This window comes from Lactuca sativa, chromosome 7 (assembly GCF_002870075.4).
Source record: "Lactuca sativa cultivar Salinas chromosome 7, Lsat_Salinas_v11, whole genome shotgun sequence".
Classification (NCBI taxonomy): Eukaryota; Viridiplantae; Streptophyta; class Magnoliopsida; order Asterales; family Asteraceae; genus Lactuca; species Lactuca sativa.
Window position 1 is genome coordinate 41,204,455 of NC_056629.2, and position 24,193 is coordinate 41,228,647.

At 35.1% G+C, this 24,193-nt stretch overlaps 1 protein-coding gene and 1 long non-coding RNA gene across 4 annotated transcripts; one reads left to right on the forward strand and one right to left on the reverse strand.

Moving 5' to 3' along the window:
* Positions 1-14,583: 14,583 nt before the first annotated feature.
* LOC111880740 (putative UPF0481 protein At3g02645) lies at positions 14,584-16,457 on the reverse strand. The gene is made up of 2 exons (XM_023877155.3): positions 16,282-16,457; positions 14,584-16,186 (listed from the first exon to the last, which is right to left on the reverse strand). Exon 2 carries the CDS (start codon positions 16,143-16,145, stop codon positions 14,778-14,780), a length of 1,368 nt encoding a protein of 455 aa, XP_023732923.1. The 5' UTR covers positions 16,146-16,186; positions 16,282-16,457; the 3' UTR covers positions 14,584-14,777.
* Positions 16,458-19,428: 2,971 nt separating this feature from the next.
* LOC111880617 (uncharacterized) lies at positions 19,429-21,318 on the forward strand. Of its 3 annotated transcripts, XR_008225121.1 has the most exons (5): positions 19,430-19,805; positions 20,162-20,291; positions 20,490-20,904; positions 21,007-21,058; positions 21,174-21,318. It is a non-coding gene; the product is annotated as an uncharacterized LOC111880617 (long non-coding RNA). The 3 variants fall into 3 exon arrangements; XR_008225122.1 differs by having other exon boundaries at positions 19,429-19,805; positions 20,051-20,904; XR_008225120.1 differs by having other exon boundaries at positions 19,429-19,805; positions 20,162-20,904.
* The last annotated feature ends 2,875 nt before the right edge of the window (positions 21,319-24,193 follow it).

Genomic DNA, 24,193 nt, shown 5'->3' on the forward strand with positions numbered 1-24,193 from the left:
GGCCATTAGCCTCCATCTGCCTCCCTTACCATCCCCTTTGAGCTTATAAAACCTTAATCATGTCTACTCTCCATTTTGTGTGTTAAGAAGCTTGGAAGGTGAATTTTGTGAATAGAGCTTGAAGTTTAATGAGCTTGGAGCAAAGAGAAGCTTGTAGATCTGAATTCTACTTCCTCTCGGCATCATCTTGAAGGTAACAAGTCGTTACCTTGACTTCTCTCTAGCTAGATCTCTTCATGCAAAGGTTTAGGGTAATTTCTAGTTGGTTGTGGGTTATTTCGGGTATTGGGCATGATCTGAAGTTGTAGCTTCAGATTTGGACTGCTCTAAATCCTTATTGAAGGGTTTTGAGCATTCTAACACTCCTATGGTGTACATGCAACCCTAGAAACCTTGGATCTATGTTTTACTAAGATACATGTAAATTTAGTTTTTCCAAGGTTCTTATCCTAACTAGCATGGCATGGGGAACTTAAAACATAAAAGCTAGTAGAAGAACATACATTTCTTGTTGCTTGGATTCCTTATGAACTTTATGAGCCTAGCACCCCAAATGTGATGCCTCAAATGTTTCACACAACACCACAACTCTTGGAATAACTTTGAGAGAAGCACACTATCAATCAAAATCGGCTAGCCCTCATTTTTCTTCACTTAGTGTCGATTTTGGTAGCCTATGGGGTCTTTATATAGTGTGTCACAAGTAGGGTTACACCATGTAAACCCTAATTGACATGGATTTTCATTTCGTCCATGATCCATGGGTTTTAACCTCCATGGAGCACCCTATGGGTTTTAGCCCAATCCAATAAACCATGGATCATTAGCCCACTATATAAGAATGGATGATTTACACAATCAACCCAATATATTTAATTAGTCTCTTTTTTATCACAAAATTAATTCTTGATCAACACTAATTAAATAATATGATTTCATATTAATATATTAACAAATCATAAGTGTCCTTCTTCTCATTTTGTCTATCCAATTATCATGATGCCATTCAACCCAAATGGACCATGCCAACCGGGTCAAGTACAAACTAGAAATAGTTATGGACTTAGACACCTTATCCAACACTTATATTCATAAAGTTCTAGTCCTTAGCAAGCTTTGGCCCTTCTCCATGCCTTAAACCCCATCTTAGTCTTGGCTTTGGTGTTTTAAGCCTCTTAAGACTTTACATGCATGTAAAGTTGGCAACTTTACGTGGTAACTCCACTCTAGGAAGCTAGATCTGGAATTTTAAGCTTTAGACTCGAGTGGAATGGGCTGAATACAATTTGGTTGAAGAACTCGACAAGTTGGATGGCCAACTCCTTGAGTTCAGACGGTTTTCCCGTTTCTGGATTCTGCATGGACTCGTCGAGTTGGTTGGCAACTCGGCGAGTTGACTCGAGTTTTCACGGTTTCTGAGTTCCACAGGAACTCGACGAGTCAATAAGCTGCACTCGACGAGTTGGGTCAACCTGGACTGTTGACCTTGACCGTTGACTTTTACTTTGACCATGGGTTGACCAAGTTTGACTTTTGAGGGTATTTTAGTAATTTAGGAATTTATGAAAGTGGATCATTGGTGGATGTAGGTGATAGAGTTTGGAGTTGTATTTGGGAAGTTTGACATTTATCACCCCGAGCAACTTGTGAGGTGAGTTTTCGTTACTATACTAACAGGGTCGAAGGCACCAATATCGTCCCTTTGGTTGATATCCTGATGTTGTTGATATGCCGAGTACGGAATAGATATGCATGAGTATGCTAGTTATTGATATGCTAGTCTGGTAGATCTGCAGGACTGCCTGTGATATTGTCTGATTATCGTTACAAGATGTTATCTGTTATATGTTTCGCATATTGTGTGGGTTGGGTTGAGTTTGTACTGCTTTGTGTTGTAACCAACAAACCCTGGAGTATTCCAGATATGAGCTGAGGGTCAGGGAGAGCATGCTAGACTCATAGTGAGGACTCATTTGATGGGTTTTGGTCATAAGACATCCTATGTGCTCATACAAACCCTAAAGCTTGGATCTAGGTTTCTCTATTGTACATACTTTGAATCCAAGACTATAAACCCTAATTCTAGCATATGGAAATCAGAATTCACATGTAATTAGGTTTAAGAACATACCTTGATTGTTATATAGCAATAACAATCCAATTCCTCCTTGAATTGACCTTGGAAAGCTGAGAGTCACAAGTGTCACTCCTCTAATGGCTTACAAACACCAAGAGCAAATGGAGAAGGTATAAAGAGAGAGGAGGGAGGTTAGAATTCGTCCTTAGGACCTATTGGGAAGGGTTGGCCGAATTCATAAGCCTTAGAGGGTTTATATAGGTGTAAAGATTAGGGTTTTAGTCCTTATCCTTATCTAGTTGCTTGTCCACCAAGCAACCATAAGATAAGTCTTAGAAACCTTATCCTAGTCGAATTCTAAGGCATTATCACCTTAAATTCGTTCACCCTATATATATATATAAGATAATCCTTACCTTATTTTGTAACTATCACATAATTACAATTCAGCCCCTCTAGTTTAATTAATTACACTTGATCACAAAATTAATTCTTAATTAATTATTGACCAATATTAATTAAACAAATATGATTTTTCCTTTAATATATTATTCTTATAACATATTAATAAATCATAATAACCTCTCTCTCTCTATTTATTTCTCCAATCAAGTTGCTTTGGTGAAGGCAACCCAAAAGGACCATGCACCATCGGGTCAAGTACATACCAAAATAGTTATGGACTTAGAAACTAATCCAACAGTCTCCCACTTGGATAAGTCTAATAACTATTCTGCGTATGACTTCGGATCCCGATCTGCAATTGTAGCTTTCCAAAGCCGCTGTTAACTCTGATCATATCAAATACGCGTGTCCTTAGATAAGGGATCATATATTCCTCCATTCTAGATATCATATGAGATATGATTTCAAATCATTCTCTTTGTACTATATCTCGATTTCCGATTTATGACGACTGACTAACTGAACAAATCAAATTAGCCCTAGCCCGGCCGAGCATTTACGTTTGTCATCACTAAACCATCGAGGGGCCCAAAGATATCGCTTTTATCCTACTTTGGATAAAAGGAACGGATAAACTTTGATACAATGCTTGCTTGTACTCACACACCGAATCACACACAACAATATGTTTTATAACACCAAGTTACTAGTGCGTTTACATATTATCAATGTGCAACCGATTCGCAAGAAACAACTCACACATCTCGGTTTCAAGAATATAAGATGTTATCGTCTCACCAATCACTCGTGATACAATCCATGGAGTGATCCAAGTGAGCGTGGGTTTAATCCAATGCTCAAATCATATTCGTAAGCACTCATGAACGTTGCAGCAAACGTTTGCTTATGTCTAATACTTTTCTAGACAATCCACACACCAATTCACGACAGTCTTCATTCATATCTACTTCCAACATATGAACGACTGTGGCCCGTTTGAATAATTCAATTATTCTTAATAAACTCAATTATTCTGGAAGTCAAAACATGCAAATGTGAAACACAAGAATAATACTAATCCCATATGGCCTCAACCCTTTGAGCATAAATAAAACACCTTTTATTTATCACCATATTGATTACTCATTATTTTTAGTTCCGGGTAATCAACTTCTTACTTGAATTACAACACTTGTCCCATGCTCCTAGCATGCACACAATGTTTACCTATGGTTCTTACTTTGTGAAATAGATCATATTGAACACATTTCCAATCATTCTCATTTCTCAACTCCAAATCCTTTTTCCATAAGTTAAAGAATATCAAATTCTTGCTACTTATAGAATATGCTAGATTCTAACATTCTATGCAACTTATCCTTTCGTAATGTCACTGCACCAAAGTCACAAAGATTATTGTCAATGATATTACAAAGTCCTCTATCGAAGATTGTTACAAGACAATTCCATAGACGTGATGTCTCTCACTCAAAGTACATTCTTTGAACATCCTTTTGCATAGAAGTTTCTAATCTAATCATAGATTTCTCAATATTCAATTCCCAATATGGACACACTTCCATATGTTCCATATGAAAACTCATTCTTAATAGAATCTTATCTATTCATAATGATGTCGATATGGTCCATCCAATATGGAAACATTTCCATATTTTCCAATACTATACTTCCAACTACTCACAAGCGACTAATCCTCGTCGAACTTGGATTGTCCTTTGATAGTTGTTTAATTATTTTAATCAAAACCAATTCTTGTCCTTTTTCCCTCTAAATGCGCTAGACATTTGGAAAATTTTAGAATGGTCAAACATTAAAGCATTTGCAATCGATCCTATACCCGAAGCGTATGGGACACGACGCATAATGTTTTATTTGCTATGTTCTCAAAATTCGAATAGTGAAGAGGGATGCCGTAATCATAATCGAAATTTTAAGAACACACTTTGTACCTTTGACTAAATTTTATTAACATTTCTCAACCTAAACCTTTAGATTTGAAATGAAGCATAATATTCTCTCCCTTAATTATAACAAAACAACTCTTCAACTATTGTGACTTTGCAAAGTATGACTCTTGTTTTCTATAATTAATATTGCTAACCTTGCAATACTTTCCTTAATAATCATATAATCATAACTTTTATGCTCCCACTATCTTGATGATTATTATAAAACATAACACTTATGCTCCCACTATGTAATGCCCGCAAATCTGGGCTAGTCAAATTAGAGGCAATAGGGGTCGAAAACGACTTTTCGACAAAAGATTATTTTGAATAAATAATCTTAACCAAGTTTTAGAGTATGTTACAAGGTTTTCGTACATATAAAGAACGCCGAAAACCGAGTTATAACGAAGAAGTTATGACCCGTTGAAGTTTCGCGACGGAACCGGCACGATACCAGGAAGCGTAAATAGTGAATTTACGATAGAGCGAGATTTAGCCTTAGCGATCTAAACTAAAGTCGTAGAATATGTTAAACTAAGAACATCGATAAAAAGAACGCCCAAATCTGACTTCGTATGAGGAAGTTATGATTTTTCTAAGATTTAGCATAGTAGTGCACAGCCCGAAATCTGAATTTTAGATCGGTCGATTTTTAGCCGACGGGATCTAAATGAAAGTTGTAGTACTCGTAAATACCAACGCGTGGATATAAAGAACGTCGATAATAGAGCTCGTATGCAAAAGTTATGGACGAAGCTTAGTCCCTACTTTTCGAGCGCGGCGAATTCGATACAGTTTTATAAATCCGAGATAGAATGAGAATTAGCCAACGAGGTCTAAATGAGAGTTGAAGATCTCACTACTAGGAACTCAACAGTAAAAAGACAGACAAAAATGGAGCTCGTATGCGAAAGTTATGGACGAAGCTTAGTCCCTACTTTTCGAGCGCGGCGAATTCGATACAGTTTTGTAAATCCGAGATAGAATGAGAATTAGCCAACGAGTTCTAAATGAAAGTTGAAGATCTCATTAATAGGAACTCAACGGTAAAAAGACAGACAAAAATGGAGCTCGTATGCAAAAGTTACGGACGAAGCTTAGAGACTACTTTACTATAAAACTCCTATAAATACAAGGGTGAACTCCTCATATTTTCTTCACACCATAAGCCTTTCTTTCTCTCTCTAACTTCTCTCTAACCTCCCTAAACCCCTCCCAAGTCTAGGGAACCTCCCTATCACGAGAAGAAAGCCCCGGTGCGCCCGATGGCTCCGAGAAGAAAAGCTTTCGGCTCGGAAACGCTGCTCCAGCGAAGTCCGGTTTTTAATAAAAACCCGCTGTAAGTGAGCTACGCCTATAGTATATTTAATATAGATTTTATTTAATTATAGTAACATTGTTAGAACCTTAAAATAATTATTTAGGCTATTATTATGAGTTATATTGAGTGTTATTTAACGCTTATATAATAGTAATAATAGCTAGACTATTAAATTAGTCTCGTCAAGCGTTAGACTAAACTCTAGTGGTAATGATACTAGGTTTCGTCAAGGGATAATTGTTTTAAGAGTAACGAAGTGCTGTCCGAGTGTCGACTCACCACCTTTCAAGTGAGTGCATAGTTACTTTCATCTTACACATAGATATGAAGTATTTTATTATAAATTTACGTGCTATGTGTGCATATTGTCTAAATACTTGCTGTCTATGCTGGTGAAAGATTTTTATACATGTTTTAAATGATGTAAACTGTATAAAGTATTTTATATCTACAAGATATGTTGGGTAAAACATGGGTAGATGAATGATGATGGATAAAAGCTGAAATAGAGGAACATTAGTAGTACGGACCTAGTGCCCTATAGGTATACATTGGCAGCAGTGGACCTAGTACCCTATAGATGAGCACTGGCAGCTGCGCCACAACCCGTAGATGATTTAGATCTACGGTAAACGTCCTAGCAGCTGCGCTCCAAGGATAGTATCGGCAGCTGCGCCTAATAGGGAGCCTTATGACCATGACAGTAGTGTTTAAAGGTCAATACCGGCAGAAGCGCCTCATAGAAAATGTCCTAATTCTGGCAGCTGAGCCTAAGTGACAATATTAGCAGCTGCGCTTGACCAATGTGTCATTGGCAACAATGGACTTCATGTTGTTTCCTTAGGATGATCCTTAGGAATGAATGAATGAGAAATAGCTGATTCTTAGGGTAGATCCTTAAGAATAAAGAAGATAATGGGGATGGGTAATTGGGTTGATTGTTTGATTGTTTAAACATAATAATTATATTATTGTGGGTTGAAAACCCTATGTACTCACCAGGTTTCCCAACCTGACCCACTCAGTTTATTTATATCACAGGTGTTGATATGAAGTGACATTACACTGAGAGATTTAAAGAGATGTAGATCACTAGTGTAAATAATTGTAAGTTCTGTTTATGCTTATGTTTCTGTATTAACGATGACATCCCAAATGTTTTAAAATGAAATAAATACGTTTCTTCGAAAATGTTTTAATAACGTATTTACCATGTTTTTCTGGGAACAAATTCTGCAACATTTTTATAAAATGAAGTACTCTGATTTTTATAAAGCATAAACAACATCGGTCTTTTCTGGCCGTGAAAATGGGGATGTCACACACTAGCTTCGACATGTATTCATAAACATCTTAACTTTCAGAAAACAATGCTTATTGAATTTCTTAAGTTCATGTTTCTAATTCTTAGTGCTTTGATAATCTTTTATCAAGGTTTCTTGAACTTATACACATTTGCCTTTGATAGTTAATATGTGTGTCTAAACAATTAAGACTAATTGCCAAACCTCACAATTCAAATTATGGAAAGGGATACCGTAACCATAATCGAATTCGAGAATGCAATTTTACAATCACTATCTTCTTAAAATCTTTCTTAGTGAAAGCATTTCCTCACAATCATTTTCATGAAGGAGGAAATCTTATGACACTTAGATTTAAACGGTGTATATGTTCCTATCCATGTGAATTTGTTAAAACCAAGTTTACGACAAATTCAAACTCATATGGAGCGAACTTTCTTAATCTTGATTTCTTGCCTTATGGTAGCACAGCTGCCCACCATGTCTTCCAAGTAGTTAAGCAGCTCACCCTTTCCTATCAATGTACCTTTCATTGATTAAGGTGATTTGCCTTTTATGCGTTCAAAATGAGTACTCATAGAACTCACATGCATAATTAACTCGATTGGATTGGCACAGAATCAAAATAATGTCAACACGATAGGTTGTAAACCTCAACTCGTGTGCTAGCGATGATTGATAAGGTTTATTTGATTTGTTCTTGAAACTTTTCAAGACCATTAAGACTCCCACTGACTCCTTGACATATAAAATTCTCTTGTCAAAACATTTATTGATAAATAAATATTCAAGAGTTAGTGTAGCTTTTATCAAAACTCTTCATAAATTGGTCCTAGTTGGTCTTTGTCTTATCTAAGACATCACAATTTACCACATTTAATGAATGTTTTAAACCTTCTTAATACTTTTCACTCAATGTCACAATCTTAACTTTAAGACTTGTTATTGGAACGAAGTATGATTGACTTTTTGATTTAACCATTTCTTCAATTCTTGATTCCTCTTCTTAAACATACAATTGTACTAAGACTCACTTAGAGGATCAATTGAGATGTGGTTCTTAATCATTAAGACCTATCATAAAACATAAAAGGTACTCTCCCTTCTTCTTAGAATGGAGAAACTTTTATCTTTCTGCCTACTTGATTCTTCTTATTCGTTCTGCTATTGATCTAAATCCTTTAATCAATTCAGAATTACACTTAATCTTGTAAGTATAATCATATTTACTAAGCCTTTAGTAAATCATGACGAATATCTTTGTTACTCTTTATGGTGAACTTGATCAACACACAACTTTGTGTACTCGATCTCCTAGTCCTTCACTTGACACCTTGTCAACGAATTAGTCTAATTTTCAAATATGAAATTTCTCATTCATCGTGCAACCAAGTTGCGTGATTCCAAATTTCTGTCCAATTGAAACTTGGGCGATGAGAAACTCTCCCTATTTGGTAAATTCTCGACTTTCCATAAATAACATAATAAGAACCAAATCCATTATAGAAACATTTTAACATCAATTTTTCATACATGCCTTTGCAAGGATAAATAAATAAAATTTAAAATCAAAATTTATTTTATTGCAGAAAAATTTGTCCTTACAATGCAATTCATTGAAAAACTTATGCTAATACATCTTTCTTAGCAATCTAATTCTAACTCTAAGTAGTAGCTCAAGAATCTAATCTTCGAGAAATGCGATCGAAATCCTTCACGGTTAGATTTTGCTCACTACTTCCCTTAAGCTTCCTTTCTTTTCTTTGATCCTTCAAAACATCAATTGTAATCTTATCACATTATGTATTAAGAATCTAGAATAGAAGCTTAAAAGAGTTAGTCAATGGATTTTACCTAAAGCAAAGCCATACGTTTTGACTCTCCCATCTCTTAGATAAATGGGGCAGCTTCGTCTCCAATACCCTTTCTCTTGGCAATGAAAGCAAATTGACTCTTTTGGAATGTGACATGGAACTACTTCAGACAGTGCCTTTCTCTTATGATCAAACTTTTCAATCATAGCATGTCTTTCGTTGCCATTGTCTATATCCGTAGAGGTCTTGAAGGCAGATTCACCAATCAACTTTGCTTTTCTATTGAGCCAAACCATTGCTGATTCGGCAACAATAAGCATATAGGTGAGATCTATAAGGGTCACGTTGCGGTTCATCATATATTACTCTCTTACGAACTCACTATACGAGTTGGGAAGTGACTGAAGAACCCAATCAACAGCTATATCCTCACAGACAATGGATCCCAACATTCTTAGTCTATCAATGTGCAACTTCATCCCTAGAACGTGGGCACACATGGGTTTACCATCTTCATGTTTCATTTCCAATAGGGCTTTAGTGATATTGAACCTTTCAATTCTTCGATCTTATGGGTTAGGGAGAACAATAGGAGGAGGAGGAGGAAGTGAAGCATGATTTCTCGTTCCTCGATTAAATCGTGGAATACCATCTTCATGTGGAATACTTGTTCCACGGAATTTGGGAAGACCATAGTTGTCGAACTTTGACATCTACAAAACGGGAGAAAAACAAATTCAAGTTAGTTGATTGATTGAGTCCTTAGTAAATCACCCAAATGAAATACTAAGGCTAGGACCCAACACAATATTCTACAACTCGGGAGAGGGATGCCGTAACCCTAATTGCAGAATATTTGAAGGTAAGTGAATGACGATTCACTAATTTCCACCACGAAAAACGAAAAAGAAATTTAAGTTTTAAATCTATGAAAACTCCTAGATCCTTTGAGATTCATTGAACATTTCAATGGCATGTTTAAATCTCGATATGCCCCTCTAGTTTGTGACTGGGATGCCGAGGATCACAAAGCGGGTGTGAATAACCATGCAAACTTACATGGTGCCCTCACATGTTACAGTCACCTATTCTATGTGCCGGTAAACCACACACGCTCCACTGAACTATGACAAACATTGAGTCACCCTTTGCTACCTTTGCTTAGAGCCATTTAGTGTGCCGGTAAACCACACACGCTCCACTAACGTCTTCGCAAGGGCACAAAGTGTAATTTCATGGAATTGCATCAATTCACTTTTGCATAAGTAACTAAGATTGGGAATTTTATGAAAACATTTAGTTACTTTTATATTTCATTATACTTATAATGGAAGGTTTCGTCCTATCCTACCCGTTCGGCTAACGACCCTCCACTAGTCAAGAGTGCGGTGGGTAAGAGTGGATACCCATTCAATCGCCATTTTATAGGCAATTTCCTTAAACACCCCTTATAGACCAGCTTCGTGAATGAGGCCTACTAACGGTAAGACTGACTTTTACTCATACATATATATAATGTTAGACCTTTAATGTTATATATAGTATAGGGTGTATTTTACACTTTTAAAATATTAGGTGGTTCAATTTAACAATTATACTTTTAATTCACTTAAATTGTAAACCTAAACTTTTATGGATTTATTAAACCTCTTTAATTAAACACCTTAATTAGTTAATAAAACCATAAGGGTGTGATTTGAACTTTTTCAAAACTATACTTGAGTTTTAGAATTTAACATTCCTAATTAAACTTTTAATCAACTTTTAAATTCCAAAACTTGAGGGCAAGTTTTGAAACATTTCAACACATTAGGTTTTAGAATTTAAATATACATCAAAATTAAACTATTTAATCAAAATTTAAATTCCAAAACTTGAGGGCAAGTTTTGAAACCTTTTTCAAAACATTAGTGTTTTAACTATTTAAATTTCAAAACTACAAAACTTTTGGGTTCAAATTTAAACTATAAAACCTAAAGGGAAAAATATGAAACTTTTCACAACAACAAGGATCAAATAACAAATAATTCAAATTAACATTTAATCACATAATTATCCATATTTGATGATTTCTTGCAAAATAATTTATCAATTTACTTAAAATAATTAATCAATTATCTTATAAGGAAACAATTATCTTATTAATTGATAAATATCTTCAATTAGATTAAAAATATAGTCAAATATATCATATAATCGGATTAATATTAATCTAACATGATAAGGTAATTATCCCAATGCAAAAACAGCAAGAAATCCCGAGATAAGCACTATCTGACGCACCGACTCGCCGAGTCACCCTCTGGAACTCGCCGAGTAGGGCTGACTCGCCGAGTCAGGTCGAACAGTGAGGCCAAAACACGATTTTCAGTTACATCAAGCATCAATACAATAGAAACCAATCATGGCTCTGATACCACTGATGGGTTTTGGTCATAAGACATCCTATGTGCTCATACAAACCCTAAAGCTTGGATCTAGGTTTCTCTATTGTACATACTTTGAATCCAAGACTATAAACCCTAATTCTAGCATATGGAAATCAGAATTCACATGTAATTAGGTTTAAGAACATACCTTGATTGTTATATAGCAATAACAATCCAATTCCTCCTTGAATTGACCTTGGAAAGCTGAGAGTCACAAGTGTCACTCCTCTAATGGCTTACAAACACCAAGAGCAAATGGAGAAGGTATAAAGAGAGAGGAGGGAGGTTAGAATTCGTCCTTAGGACCTATTGGGAAGGGTTGGCCGAATTCATAAGCCTTAGAGGGTTTATATAGGTGTAAAGATTAGGGTTTTAGTCCTTATCCTTATCTAGTTGCTTGTCCACCAAGCAACCATAAGATAAGTCTTAGAAACCTTATCCTAGTCGAATTCTAAGGCATTATCACCTTAAATTCGTTCACCCTATATATATATATATATATATATATATATATATATATATATATATATATATATATATATATATATATATATATATAAGATAATCCTTACCTTATTTTGTAACTATCACATAATTACAATTCAGCCCCTCTAGTTTAATTAATTACACTTGATCACAAAATTAATTCTTAATTAATTATTGACCAATATTAATTAAACAAATATGATTTTTCCTTTAATATATTATTCTTATAACATATTAATAAATCATAATAACCTCTCTCTCTATTTATTTCTCCAATCAAGTTGCTTTGGTGAAGGCAACCCAAAAGGACCATGCACCATCGGGTCAAGTACATACCAAAATAGTTATGGACTTAGACACTAATCCAACATCATTAGCATTCCAGATACGAGCTGAGGACCGGGTGGTATGCCAGACTCGTACTGAGGGCTTGAGGGTATTGGAGAAATCCATATATGAGATGAGGGCCAGGAAGGGCATGCCTGACTCATACTGAGGGCTCATGGGCATTCCATATATGAGTTGAGGGCCGAGTAGGGAATGCCTAACTCGTAGTGTAGACCGGGAGTAAGCTAGACATAAGCTATGGGCCCAGCGGGCAAACCAGACTTATGTTTTGGGCTCAGGGGTAATCTAGTCTTTTAACTGTAGACCCAATACATGTTGTTATTTGTATATGTGCTATTGTTTGTGTGTTGGTACTTTAGGGGAACTCACTAAGCTTTGTGCTTACAGTCTCAATTTGTTGTTTCAGGTGCTTCTGATGCATTGGAAAGGTGAAGGCGTGATCGTACACATCCTCGCATTTTGGACTTATGATTTCTGGGATACTGTGATGTTTAAACTATTTTGAAAACACTTTTTAATAACTTAATGGTTTTGAATGGTTGAAATTTTTTTAAATTGGCTTGATTTTTGTAGGTGTTACATCAGATCAGATTGGATTTGAAATTAGTTTTGACTATTCAGTTCTAGGTTTTAAATCGAAGTCAATTTGGTTTCATTAGATTGGATTAGATCAAACTGGTCCATCTAGATGAACACCGCGACATGGAAGATGAACATAAAAGAAAGTGGGTTGAAGCTATGCAAGATGAAAGGAATTCATTGCATGAAAAAATACCTCTAAGTTGGTGAAGTTTCCTAAATACAAGAGATCTATGAAGAACAAGTGGGTTTAAAAAGTGAATATTGAAGAACATACCTCATAACTTATGTACAAGGCTAGATTGGTGATAAAAGGGTTCAGTAAAAGAAATTGTTTAAATTTTGATTAGATTTTCTATCTAGTCGTGAAGATGGGTTCCATTAAGATTATTATTGGTTTAGCTGCTAGCATTGATCTTGAAGTTGAGTAGATTGATGTCAGGATAACTTTCCTGCATAGTGAATTAGACAAGCAAATTAATATGGAGTAACCTAAAGGTTTTCTGGTTAAGGAAAAAGAAGAGTATGTTTGTAAATATCATACAAGTATTTATGGGTTGAAGTAAGCACCAAGATAGTGTAAAAGAAATTTAAGTTAGTCATGGGTGAGCAAGGTTACCACAAGACTACTTTAGAACACTGCATTTTATGCTAGTGGTTTGGTGATGATGATTTCATCATTTTATTGCTTTATATTGATGACATGTTGATTGGTGGCAAGGATGCGATGAGTATTATCCAGCCGAAGAAAGAGTTGAGAAAATCTTTTCCTAAGATGTACTTAGGGCCAGCAAAACAAATTCTTGGCATTAAGATTACTATAGTGAAAGCATCAATGAAGTGCATATATCACATGTGCAATACTCTGAGAATTTGCTTTCTAGGTTCAACATGGGCAAAGATAAAGTGGTTAGTTCACCTTTAACTATCAATTTTAAGCTAACTGATAGAGATTCCCCTTCTACTAAGAAAGAGATCGAAGAGATGGATATAGTACCATATTCATCAATCATTGGAAGTTTGATATTTTCCATGGTATATACAAGGCCTCATATTGCCCATGCAATTGGTGTTGTTAGTCGGTTTCTATCAAATCCAGGTAAGAAGCATTCATAAGTAGTTAAGTGGATTTCAATATATATATATATATATATATATATATATATATATATATATATATATATATATATATATATATATATATAATTGGGTTATTTCCAAATTCGGTATAACATTTGGAAATGGAACGCCTATGTTTGTGGGTTATACATTTTCAGATGCGTCAAGAAATAAGAACAACATGAAATCCATTTTTGGATATTTGATGACCTTTGTATGGGAGTTGTGTCATGGCAATCAAGATTGCAAATGTATGTTGTTTGTGCACAATTGAGGCTGAGTATATAACAACAACAAAAGCGTGTTTTTGTGGCTGAAAAGATTTATGCAAGAGCTTGGCTTTATGAAAAAATGCTACATGGTTCTATGAGAAAATCAAAGTGCCATTCACCTTGCTAATAATTCTATGTTAAAGAACAAAGCATATCAAAGTTAGGTATCATAGAATTAGAGATGCTCTTGAAGACAAGTTGCTTGAGCTTGTGAGAGTTCATACCAATGATGATGATAATGGTTCTCATATGTTGAGTATGGCTTTAGCAAGTGAGAAGTTGATGATATATTGTATGATCGTCAAGATGGCAAAGTCTTCTCATAGGAAAAAAGGGGGGGAGATTTGTTGAGTTTCTCTTGGTTTTACCCCATTAGGAAAGCCCACTTATTTAGCCTAAGGTACAAATCACATTAAGATTGTTTTGTAGCAATTGAATATTTTTTTGCATCCGTAAAGGTTCATATATTGAAGTCCGGAATGTTTAACCAGACAGTTTCAAAATAAAGTAATGAAAGTCAGCAGCGTAATGTCATACATATATCAAACTTATGCATGTTGAATATGGGAGACTTATTACAGAAAAATAAATAGGTACAAGTAAAAGCGTGAACAACCAAAAGATGAAAAAGCACTTAAAATGTAATTGTTGGATTATTTGGGGTTGACAGTAAAGATGGTCTGAACCACGGTAAGAGCAAACAGGACGAATGCAGCAATTAGAGCAATGATATTCCAGGGATTCTTGAAATACGTACGCCTCAACCCTGAAATAGTATAGGGCCAGTATCTATTGTAGTAGGCATCTAAATCTTTCCATTGTTCATGGTAAACAAATTCTAAGAGCAGAACTTCTTTGCAAATGTTGTTTATCATATTTGCAGCATGGTCATTCGAACCTAAATGATTGATAAGAACTTTAGATTTTACCAAACGAGCAACATCCTGTGGAGTATCGATTAGCAAATCCATGGCACAGACATATGATGTAATATATTTCCCAACATTAGAAAACTGCTCATATATAATGAGGTTCCTTAAAATCAATTCAGTCGAATCATTTATACGCATTATGGGCATCTTCAGAGTAGGCCATTGGAGCCATGGAATTTGGGGAATTGCCATAAAAATTGGAATCCATGAAAACAAAGGTGAGGGCACTTCTAGTTTCATGGCCAGTCCCCAATCTTGATCTTCATTAGGCTTGAAGTTTATCCCTGCCCTATACAAATCCATGGCCGAGTGGCCTTTTGGATCTGGTAAAAACATTGCTTGTATCGGTTTCGAAGGCTGGTAATTTTTGTGTAATAAGCCAAGAAGATGATCATGAGTGGAATCTGAGCTGACATTGGGTGCTACAAGATTTCCTACAAAGATGTAGGAATAATATTTTAGAATTTCTTGGATATATGTGGTAAGAGAGGCATTTGGTATGGATTTCAAAAGAGTACACTCAAAGATGTTTTCAAGAACAAAAAACGGGATTTGGTTTTCTATCAGCATCAAGTCAAACATTATCGATTGAGTAATCAATTTGTTACTCTTAGATGATAACTCTAAAAGACGCGCACCAAACTCAAGTATGAAACAACCATCTATTACCATCATCTCAGCAAGCTCAAAATCGCTACAGGTTGTCAATCCTCCATAAGAGGCCTTGATTCTTTGTATTGAACGAGTCACCTTCTCTGCACATTCTTGCAGCATTTGCTTAATTGCAACACTATGTTCATCTTGCAAAGTTTGCTTTGGAACACAGCGTTGCAACAAATTGTGTAAATAACTCTTTTTTTGAACTTCAAATCCTTTCAAATTTTCATCTTGTTTATGAAGAGGTCCAATAGAGACCACCCTAGGATTAAAAGAACTTGGGCTGAGATCTCGGAACGCACTAGGAACAATGTAAATTGATGGTGGAACTTGATTGTCCAAAATCTCTCCATTTTCTTTACAATCAACTAGAAATTTGACAGTATGCCCAATGATATCTTTTCCTTCTAACTCAATATCGGCTTTTTCCATTCAGACAGCTAGCTTAATTTCCACTGTAGTGGATCATGGATCTGTTAGACGAAAATTTACATGAAAATATATAGAGTGAATGTGGTTAAAGAAAAACACATTAATAAGATACAACACCTCATAATAATGGGGTTACCTTCTTCGTGAATTGCTTCTTTATTGTGACCAGTACTTTAACTCTAGTAATACCGGTTCTTCAGCTGTGTGGAAATTTTAAGACTTGGGAATTAAAGAAGTAACATCAACTGAAAGCTTCTCCAGTACTGTAATAAAACTGCCAACACACGGTATGTTAAAATCTGAAATTTAAAATTTAAAACTATTTTATAATTTTAAATAGGTAATTTAAATGGTTGTGATTTCATGTGGCAAAATCTGATGGATGTGGTTTGTTATGTGGTTCACTCACGGGAACCATAGATCAATATAACTATTTGATTTTGTAACGTGTCATACAGTAAATGTAGGCCGTGGCTACACACATAAAGTTAATATGAGTTTGTTATATACCTAACATTAAGCGTAAAACTAATCATAGTTTTTATTTATTTATTTATTTTTGATTTATTTTAAGCTAAAGCCTTGGATTACTCTTCTAAACATATTCCATTCTAGAAATCAAAACCTTAATTACTCATCGAAAGTACTCTTTGTTTAACCAAAAAACAATCTGGCCTACTTCGATACATTATTTTATTTGGCAAATTAAAACCGTTAGTTAACCTATTCCTGTGAATTATTAAAAACTAAGTATATTGGAGTGTTTTTCAAATAGTTAAAATACCTTTAATGAAAAATATTCCTTACTTGCTGTGCATTAAATAGGATAAAAAGTACAAAACCAATAGCAAAAGTAATTCAAACTTTTGGACATTTTGTTCCCTTTCTTTATTGGACAAATAACCTTCAATTAAACTCATTCCTCATTCCCCATTCCTTACTTACGAATCATTGTGTTCCTTCTGTTAGAGCCATCTTCATCAATATTAATATCTACAACGTGTGTTTCACATTCTCCACTTTCTACAACATGTGTTTCACATTCTCAAACATTGTGTTAGTTAGCCTAGTTAAAGTTCTTTTGACTGGTGGGTTGGGGGTCCAGTTCAGATGGCGTGAGTTTGATGGGTGTTTGTGTTACTCATGTGCAAACATGGTTGTGGTGTTAATTGGGTCTGTAATAGCTTTCATTTCCTTCATGCATGTGTTTGTTTCTGTTCATAGTGAAATGAAGTTAATCAGCGGGTCTTAAAAGCTCAATTCTATTGTTACTTACGCCTTCAGTCGCAACCCACATTGCTTAAATTTCAAAGTTTGTTGTTATTCCCGTCTATGGTTTTGAACACTACTAGAAAACATGGGGTTTTCCTACGGAAAATAGCTACGGAAAATTTCCGTAGCTAATTAGCTACGGAATTGCTACCGATCAGCTACAGAATGGGATGCCCTAATTTAGTAACGGAATAGCTACTAACTATTCCGTAGCTAATTAGCAACGGATTAGCTACGGAATAGCTACAGATGCTAATCCGTAGCTATTCCGTAGCTAATTAGCTACGGAATGGCTACGGGATACCTACATATACTATTTACCTACGGATTAGCTACGGAGTATGCTTTCCGTTAGAATTTCGTAGCTAATCCGTAGCTAAGTAGCTACGGATTAGCTACAGATTTTTCTTATTTTTGATTTTTCGGGCACAAAACATTGTTTTTTTCGCTTCGTTTTTTTTCACACCTCTACTATACATGATTATCTATATTTTCACCAACCTATAGCTATTAATATCGTTCATAAAGTCGTGTGCCCTTTCGGGATCATGTACTCGTTTCACAGTTTAACATTGTAATGCCTATACTTTTCACCAACTTCTAATGGATTATGTTTGTATATATATATATATATATATATATATATATATATATATATATATATATATATATATATATATATATACATGAATGAGTTGTGGTATATGTGTACGTGTATATGTGTATATATACGTGTTTGTGAGATGTATATGAACGTATTCATAAGCATTATAGTGTTAAACCACTAAACGAGCAATGGATACCGTATGTGCACACGACTTTATAAATGATATTAATAGCTATAAATTGGTGAAAATATGGATAATCATGTATAATAGAGGTGTGAAAAAAAACGGAGCGAAAAAAACGAAGTTTGGTGCTCGAAAAAATGAAAAATAAGAAAATTCCGTAGCAAATCCATAGCTAATTAGCTACGGAATTCTAACGGAAAGCATATTCCGTAGCTAATCCGTAGGTAATTATCTACAGATTAGCTACGGAATATGCTTTCCGTTAGAATTCCGTAGCTAATTAGCTACGGATTTGCTACAGATTTTTCTTATTTTTGATTCACCATCATCATCATCATCATCACCATCATCATCATCATCACCATCCCACCATCACCATCACCATCACCATCACCATCATCATCATCACCATCACCATCACCATCAACATCACCATCGCCATCGCCATTGCCATCAACATCACCATCACCACCACCACCACCACCACCATCACCATCACCATCACCATCACCATCACCATCACACCATCACCATCATCATCACCATCACCATCATCACCATCACCATCACCATCACCATCACCGCCACCACCACCACCATCACCATAACCATCACCATCACCATCACCATCACCATCACCATCACCATCACCATCACCATCACACCATCACCATCATCATCACCATCACACCATCACCATCATCATCACCATCATACCGGTTGAAAGATATTGAAGGGGTAGTCAGTACCCATGCATGCCTAGCAGTATGATTATAACATGTTATTATGTGATAGTGGTAGTTAAGAGACTAGTCCCCAGGTTTGGTTGAGATAAACCGACAGGGTAAGTCGAGCACCCCATAATTGATTGACATGGGTAGATCAGGCACCCCAGAACTGCCTGACAGTATGTTTATTATATGGTATGTGGTATGATGGGGGAACTTGAAGATGTTTTCTATAATTTGTTTTATGAATTGTTCAATCAAATATGAAATTTTGGGCTCGAAATTGGGGATGTTATAGTATGTTTATAATAATAATAATAATTATGATAATAATAATAATAATAATAATAATAATAATTATGGAGATAATAATAATAATAATAATAATTATGAAAATAATGATAATAAAGGAAATGAAAGGAGATTAGTATTGTATAAATGATTTTATGGAGCTCTTATAATCGGATGTGCCATGCCCGGCCGAATGGTTTAATATCCAATGTATTGCTCCATACTTATGTCCGTGTCCCGAGTTCGATCCTCACAATTTTTTTTTTGGTTCCCGCTTACCTCTGCTCATCTTCGTGATCGGCGTTCTCTTTTGCGTCCACCGGTTCCGCCAGCGACACAACCTTCCGCCACTGCCGCCGTTCTTCAGCCCTGCTCCTCCGCCAGCGCCGCTTGAATCACTCCCCTTATGTCGTTACCGATTAACCATAAATACCATAGCAGGCTTCAATCGTTTTCTTCAATTGAAGCTTCAATCGCTCATGTCATCGTTTTGTTCAGTCAGTAGGCTCAGTCAAAGGTTCAAACCTGCTCAATCGACGACTAACCATGCTCAATCACCGCCCAAACCTGCTCAATTGGTAAAATTCATTTTTTCTGTAATATATATTTTTATCATTCGACTCAATCGAATTCATCTTACAAATTATTCCCCAATTATTCCAGTTGAAATACTTATGATAAAGTTTAATGTGGCTAGCGAACCCTAATCGTAACTCGCGACTTCAATTTCCTAATCATACAACAATTCACGATTTTAAAATAGGGCTCTAAGTCGAAATTGAGAGTTTCAGCATCTAACTGTACATTTGATCTTAAACAACAGAAAGCAAACTCAAAACAACTTAAAATCGTTCTTCGAATTCAAATCACAAGTTCTCCAAGTCACAAATGAATTCAACAAAAAATGAGCTAACAGAAAAATAGCGATTTCCAGATTCAGGGTAAGGGAGGTACTTGTTACTTCAAGAGCGAGTAAATGCCAGTCGTCGTCCGAGGGAGTAGTCGCCACCGGAGAATCCACCACCGATCAACGTCGTTTGTTCTCCGTGTGTCGAGACTCACAGGTATGTTCTAAGTTTTCCTTAAATCTATTTTCATGTTTTTTTTGTTAACATGGTTTATAATAGGCATTTGGTGTAGTTGCTTCCATGATCAGTTTAACTAAAAATGGTGTTCAAACATCTGTCGAGTCTTTCATTAGTTATACATTATAAGTGTGTTTCGAATTAAGCAACTATGTATCATATCTTACCCTTCTAAAGGTGGTTGTATTTTGGAGTATTGGAAACACGTTGCTGCATTTCAGCCTTGAGAGTGACCTATGTGCTCCAATCCAATTATCAAATTGACCCTGGAAGCAACATTATCCCAACAACAGGATGCAAGGATCCATGATGTTCTCAAGAATGTTAGGCAGTACAATTGCCTTTTTGCTGGTGGTGCTTGCAGTTTCATTCTGGTAGGTTACTTGACTGTTGGCACCAGACATTGAAGGGGGTAGTTTCGTCTTTTCCCTAAGTTTTTTTTCTTCTTGAAGCAATTCTGAAGAAATCTGATGATTGTGACTTTCTTGTGACAGCAAGTGCTTTAGTTGCCTTTATTTGTCAAGAGATTGCTTCAAGCAATGGTGGATCCTGACAGACCTGTTGCTTATCTTAGCAGATTGCTTTAGTTGCAGTTAAGAAATAGCAACATTCTTCATTTACTTGTTTATTATGATTACATGCATTTAGGTGCTAAGTTTTGAAGGAATTGCTGAATCTTATTACTTGTTTGCAGGTGTTTCTTGGTGCTCTTTATACACTTAGCCCTTTTGACATCCTCCCATGATGTAAGTTATCTATTCAATGTTGTTTAATACAAATGTGTGCAATTTTTACCTTTATTAACATTTAAGTTTCTTCTTCTTGTTATTATTTTTAATAATTACAATTGGTTTATTCTAGGTTGGAGCCTGTGATCATCAGCTATATACAATGATCTTGATTACATTCGTTGTTACAATTTTTCATATTTTTGGTGTATTTTATATGGTATTTGGGACAAATTTGAATTGAATATGGTATTTAATAAAAAATTGGAAGTTTATAATTTTTTAATTTTTTTAATAAATAAAACGAAGTTAGCTACGGAATGGCTACGGATTTCCGTAGCTATTTAGTTCCGTAGCTATTCCGTAGCTATTTATTTATGTAGCTATTCCGTAGCTATTTGGATCCGTAGCTATCTAGTGTCGTAACTATTCCTTAGGAAATCCGTAACTATTTAATTATGTAGCTATTCCGTAGCTATAGTAGCTATGAAATATTCCGTAGCTTTTCCGTAACGATTCTGTAGCTAATCCGTAGCTATAATTTAGCCACGGGTCATTATGCTACAGCCAATTTTCCGTAGCAATTCCGTAGCTATCCGCTTATAGCTACGGAATAGCTTCGGATTGTGCTGTAGCTATTGCACCAATTTTATAGCTAGTAGTGGAAGTACGTTACCATTCATGGGTGTTGGTGTTCCTACATCATATATCAATTCTGAAATTTTAACAATTACTTTTAAATGATATAATCATTTCTAAAATATATATATTTTTTATTTCTTTTTTATTTTTTTTATTTCGTTAAATAGATCGACTAATGAAAAATAAAAGACATCTAAGATCTAAATAAAAATAGAATATAGGATAAAACATTATTTAATGTATGGACCTATATGGACAAACTCTAAAAGGTAGCTAAGATGTTGAAGATGTTTAAATTTTCATATCTTAACATATGCTAGTTTTACTCCATTAAAAACCATCAATTCCTATACATCCATAACATCTAACATGTAGCTAACTCAACCACTTCCAATCGTATATGTTTTGATATCACCAACCTTTGCCACCTATGACATCCCCTATGTGATCGATGTATACATATGGAAGGTTAAATCACACCACTTTGCTACCAAGAGCAAACCGACACAACTAGTTACAGAGAAAAAAGAGATGTTTTATCAATTCACCCCAACCCCGCAAGACGGACACAATATACTACTCAATTCCAACATTTTTTTGAAAGATTGAACCAAGTAGGCAGTCGATCAAGAGTAAGACAGCAACCAAAAATCCTTACTCTTTTAGGTAATACTTTAGTAGCTTGAGAATGAAACAATAGTAAAACATTATCTATGTGTCATCTGGTTTGATTTACCACGAACTCACCCAAAGCATCCAACCCACATCATAATCGATCAGGGGATACGTTAATATCCACACAATGCAGCAAAGTCAGCAACAATTTAAGTTGTTCTTTCTCACATCCACCACGTATTGGCCACCTCCATTGCTACATCCATTGACCATCATTCCACCTCTCAGACTACCTTACAATCTGGATTACCCTCCATTGCTACATCCATTAACCATCATTCCACCTCTCCCCTACCTTACAATTTGGATTACCATCAAGACGATACATCCTATTAAAGTGACTTTAATGTGGACGTTCTTGACCGACCTAAATTTCATTCCAAAATTGAATAGAATTCCCGCTTCGCAATCTTTCTTCACGAAAAGCCTAAAATGTAACATAAAAATTTCAAATATTAAAAAGTTTTCAAAAAAAAAACTACTGTTGGAGATGCTTAAAGGTTATTGAAATAGTAAAAAACTTTTTTTCAATAAGTTACCATTAAAGATGCTTTTATTAAAATTATTTTCAAATTTCAACACACACACACACATATATATATATATATATATATATATATATATATATATATATATATATATATATATATATATATATATATACTTTTACAAAAATATTGTGGTTCCAAAATAAAACTCGACGTGTACCTAACAGGTACATGTTCCAAAAATAGGAATCAAAGCACTTCTTGGCTAATATGTTCATTTTATTTATATCTTTTTATAGTGTATTTAGCATATTTTATTTCATTTGTCTATATTGGAAACTTTCTAGTCTCTGGGTATAATTTAATATTTTTTAAAAGACTAGCATGCAGCGGAGATGTTCAGGGATTGTGGGAATCAAATTCGACTTGAGGATAGCGGAATCATGGGCTTCGTGACTCTTTTGGAGATGATACAAATAATGGGCTAGTTGATTAATGGAAGATTGAAGAAATATGGTCCTTGGATTAAAAGAATAAGGAAGCAATATTTGAGCTTATGGATTTGATTGATTGAGCGGATATTCAAACTATGGATGATTAAAAGGAGGTGAATTTAGCCGAATTTGAAGAAATCTTGAAGATTCATGGGCTATAATCTGCTAGAGAAGAATCGGGCTAGTGGGCTAATGTAGTGCAAGCAGAAAAAATAAAATGACACATGCCAAATCAACATGGGGCCTACCCGCATAGGTGCATGCGCCCAGCATGGCCTGTGCGGGGGTAATGTCAGTATTTTGCATATAGCTATTATTTGAGGAAGGTTGGTGATGTGTGTTAAACAAACTAGTTTTAATTCTACTACTTCAAACACAAAATTAACACACGAAAGGCAGTGTACCTATCGATTAGCAATATAGTTCAAGCAAGTAGGGTATCAAACACATGGAACAGTAAACAATTAAAATAAATGCTAATATTATCTAGATAAACAAGTAATAGAAGAGGAGGTTTATCTAGTTTTGCAAGACTAGAAACTTAAATAATCAATTAACACTCCAACAAAGAAAATTAACAACTAAGAAGAATAAGAAAGGACAACTAGATTCAATGATAAAAGAGACTTCTGTTCAGATTTGATTCACTTATTCCTATGGTTGATTTTGTGGCAAGGGCAATGGATCAATATGTCAGTGGTTACCGATTCCTAATGTGATTGGGTTAATGTTCACTATTACCAATCCTTTAGTAGACAAGTTAATTCAAACAGTAGCCAGTTGATTAAACTAACAAGTTTCCTAGTGTTCAGTTCGTATCAAGTAAGACTTGTAATAATAGCTAATCAAATTTG

Bases quoted from the DNA above. Each gene is read 5' to 3' on its own strand.
- LOC111880740 (XM_023877155.3), bottom strand. From the start codon at position 16,145: ATGGAAAAAGCCGATATTGAGTTAGAAGGAAAAGATATCATTGGGCAT.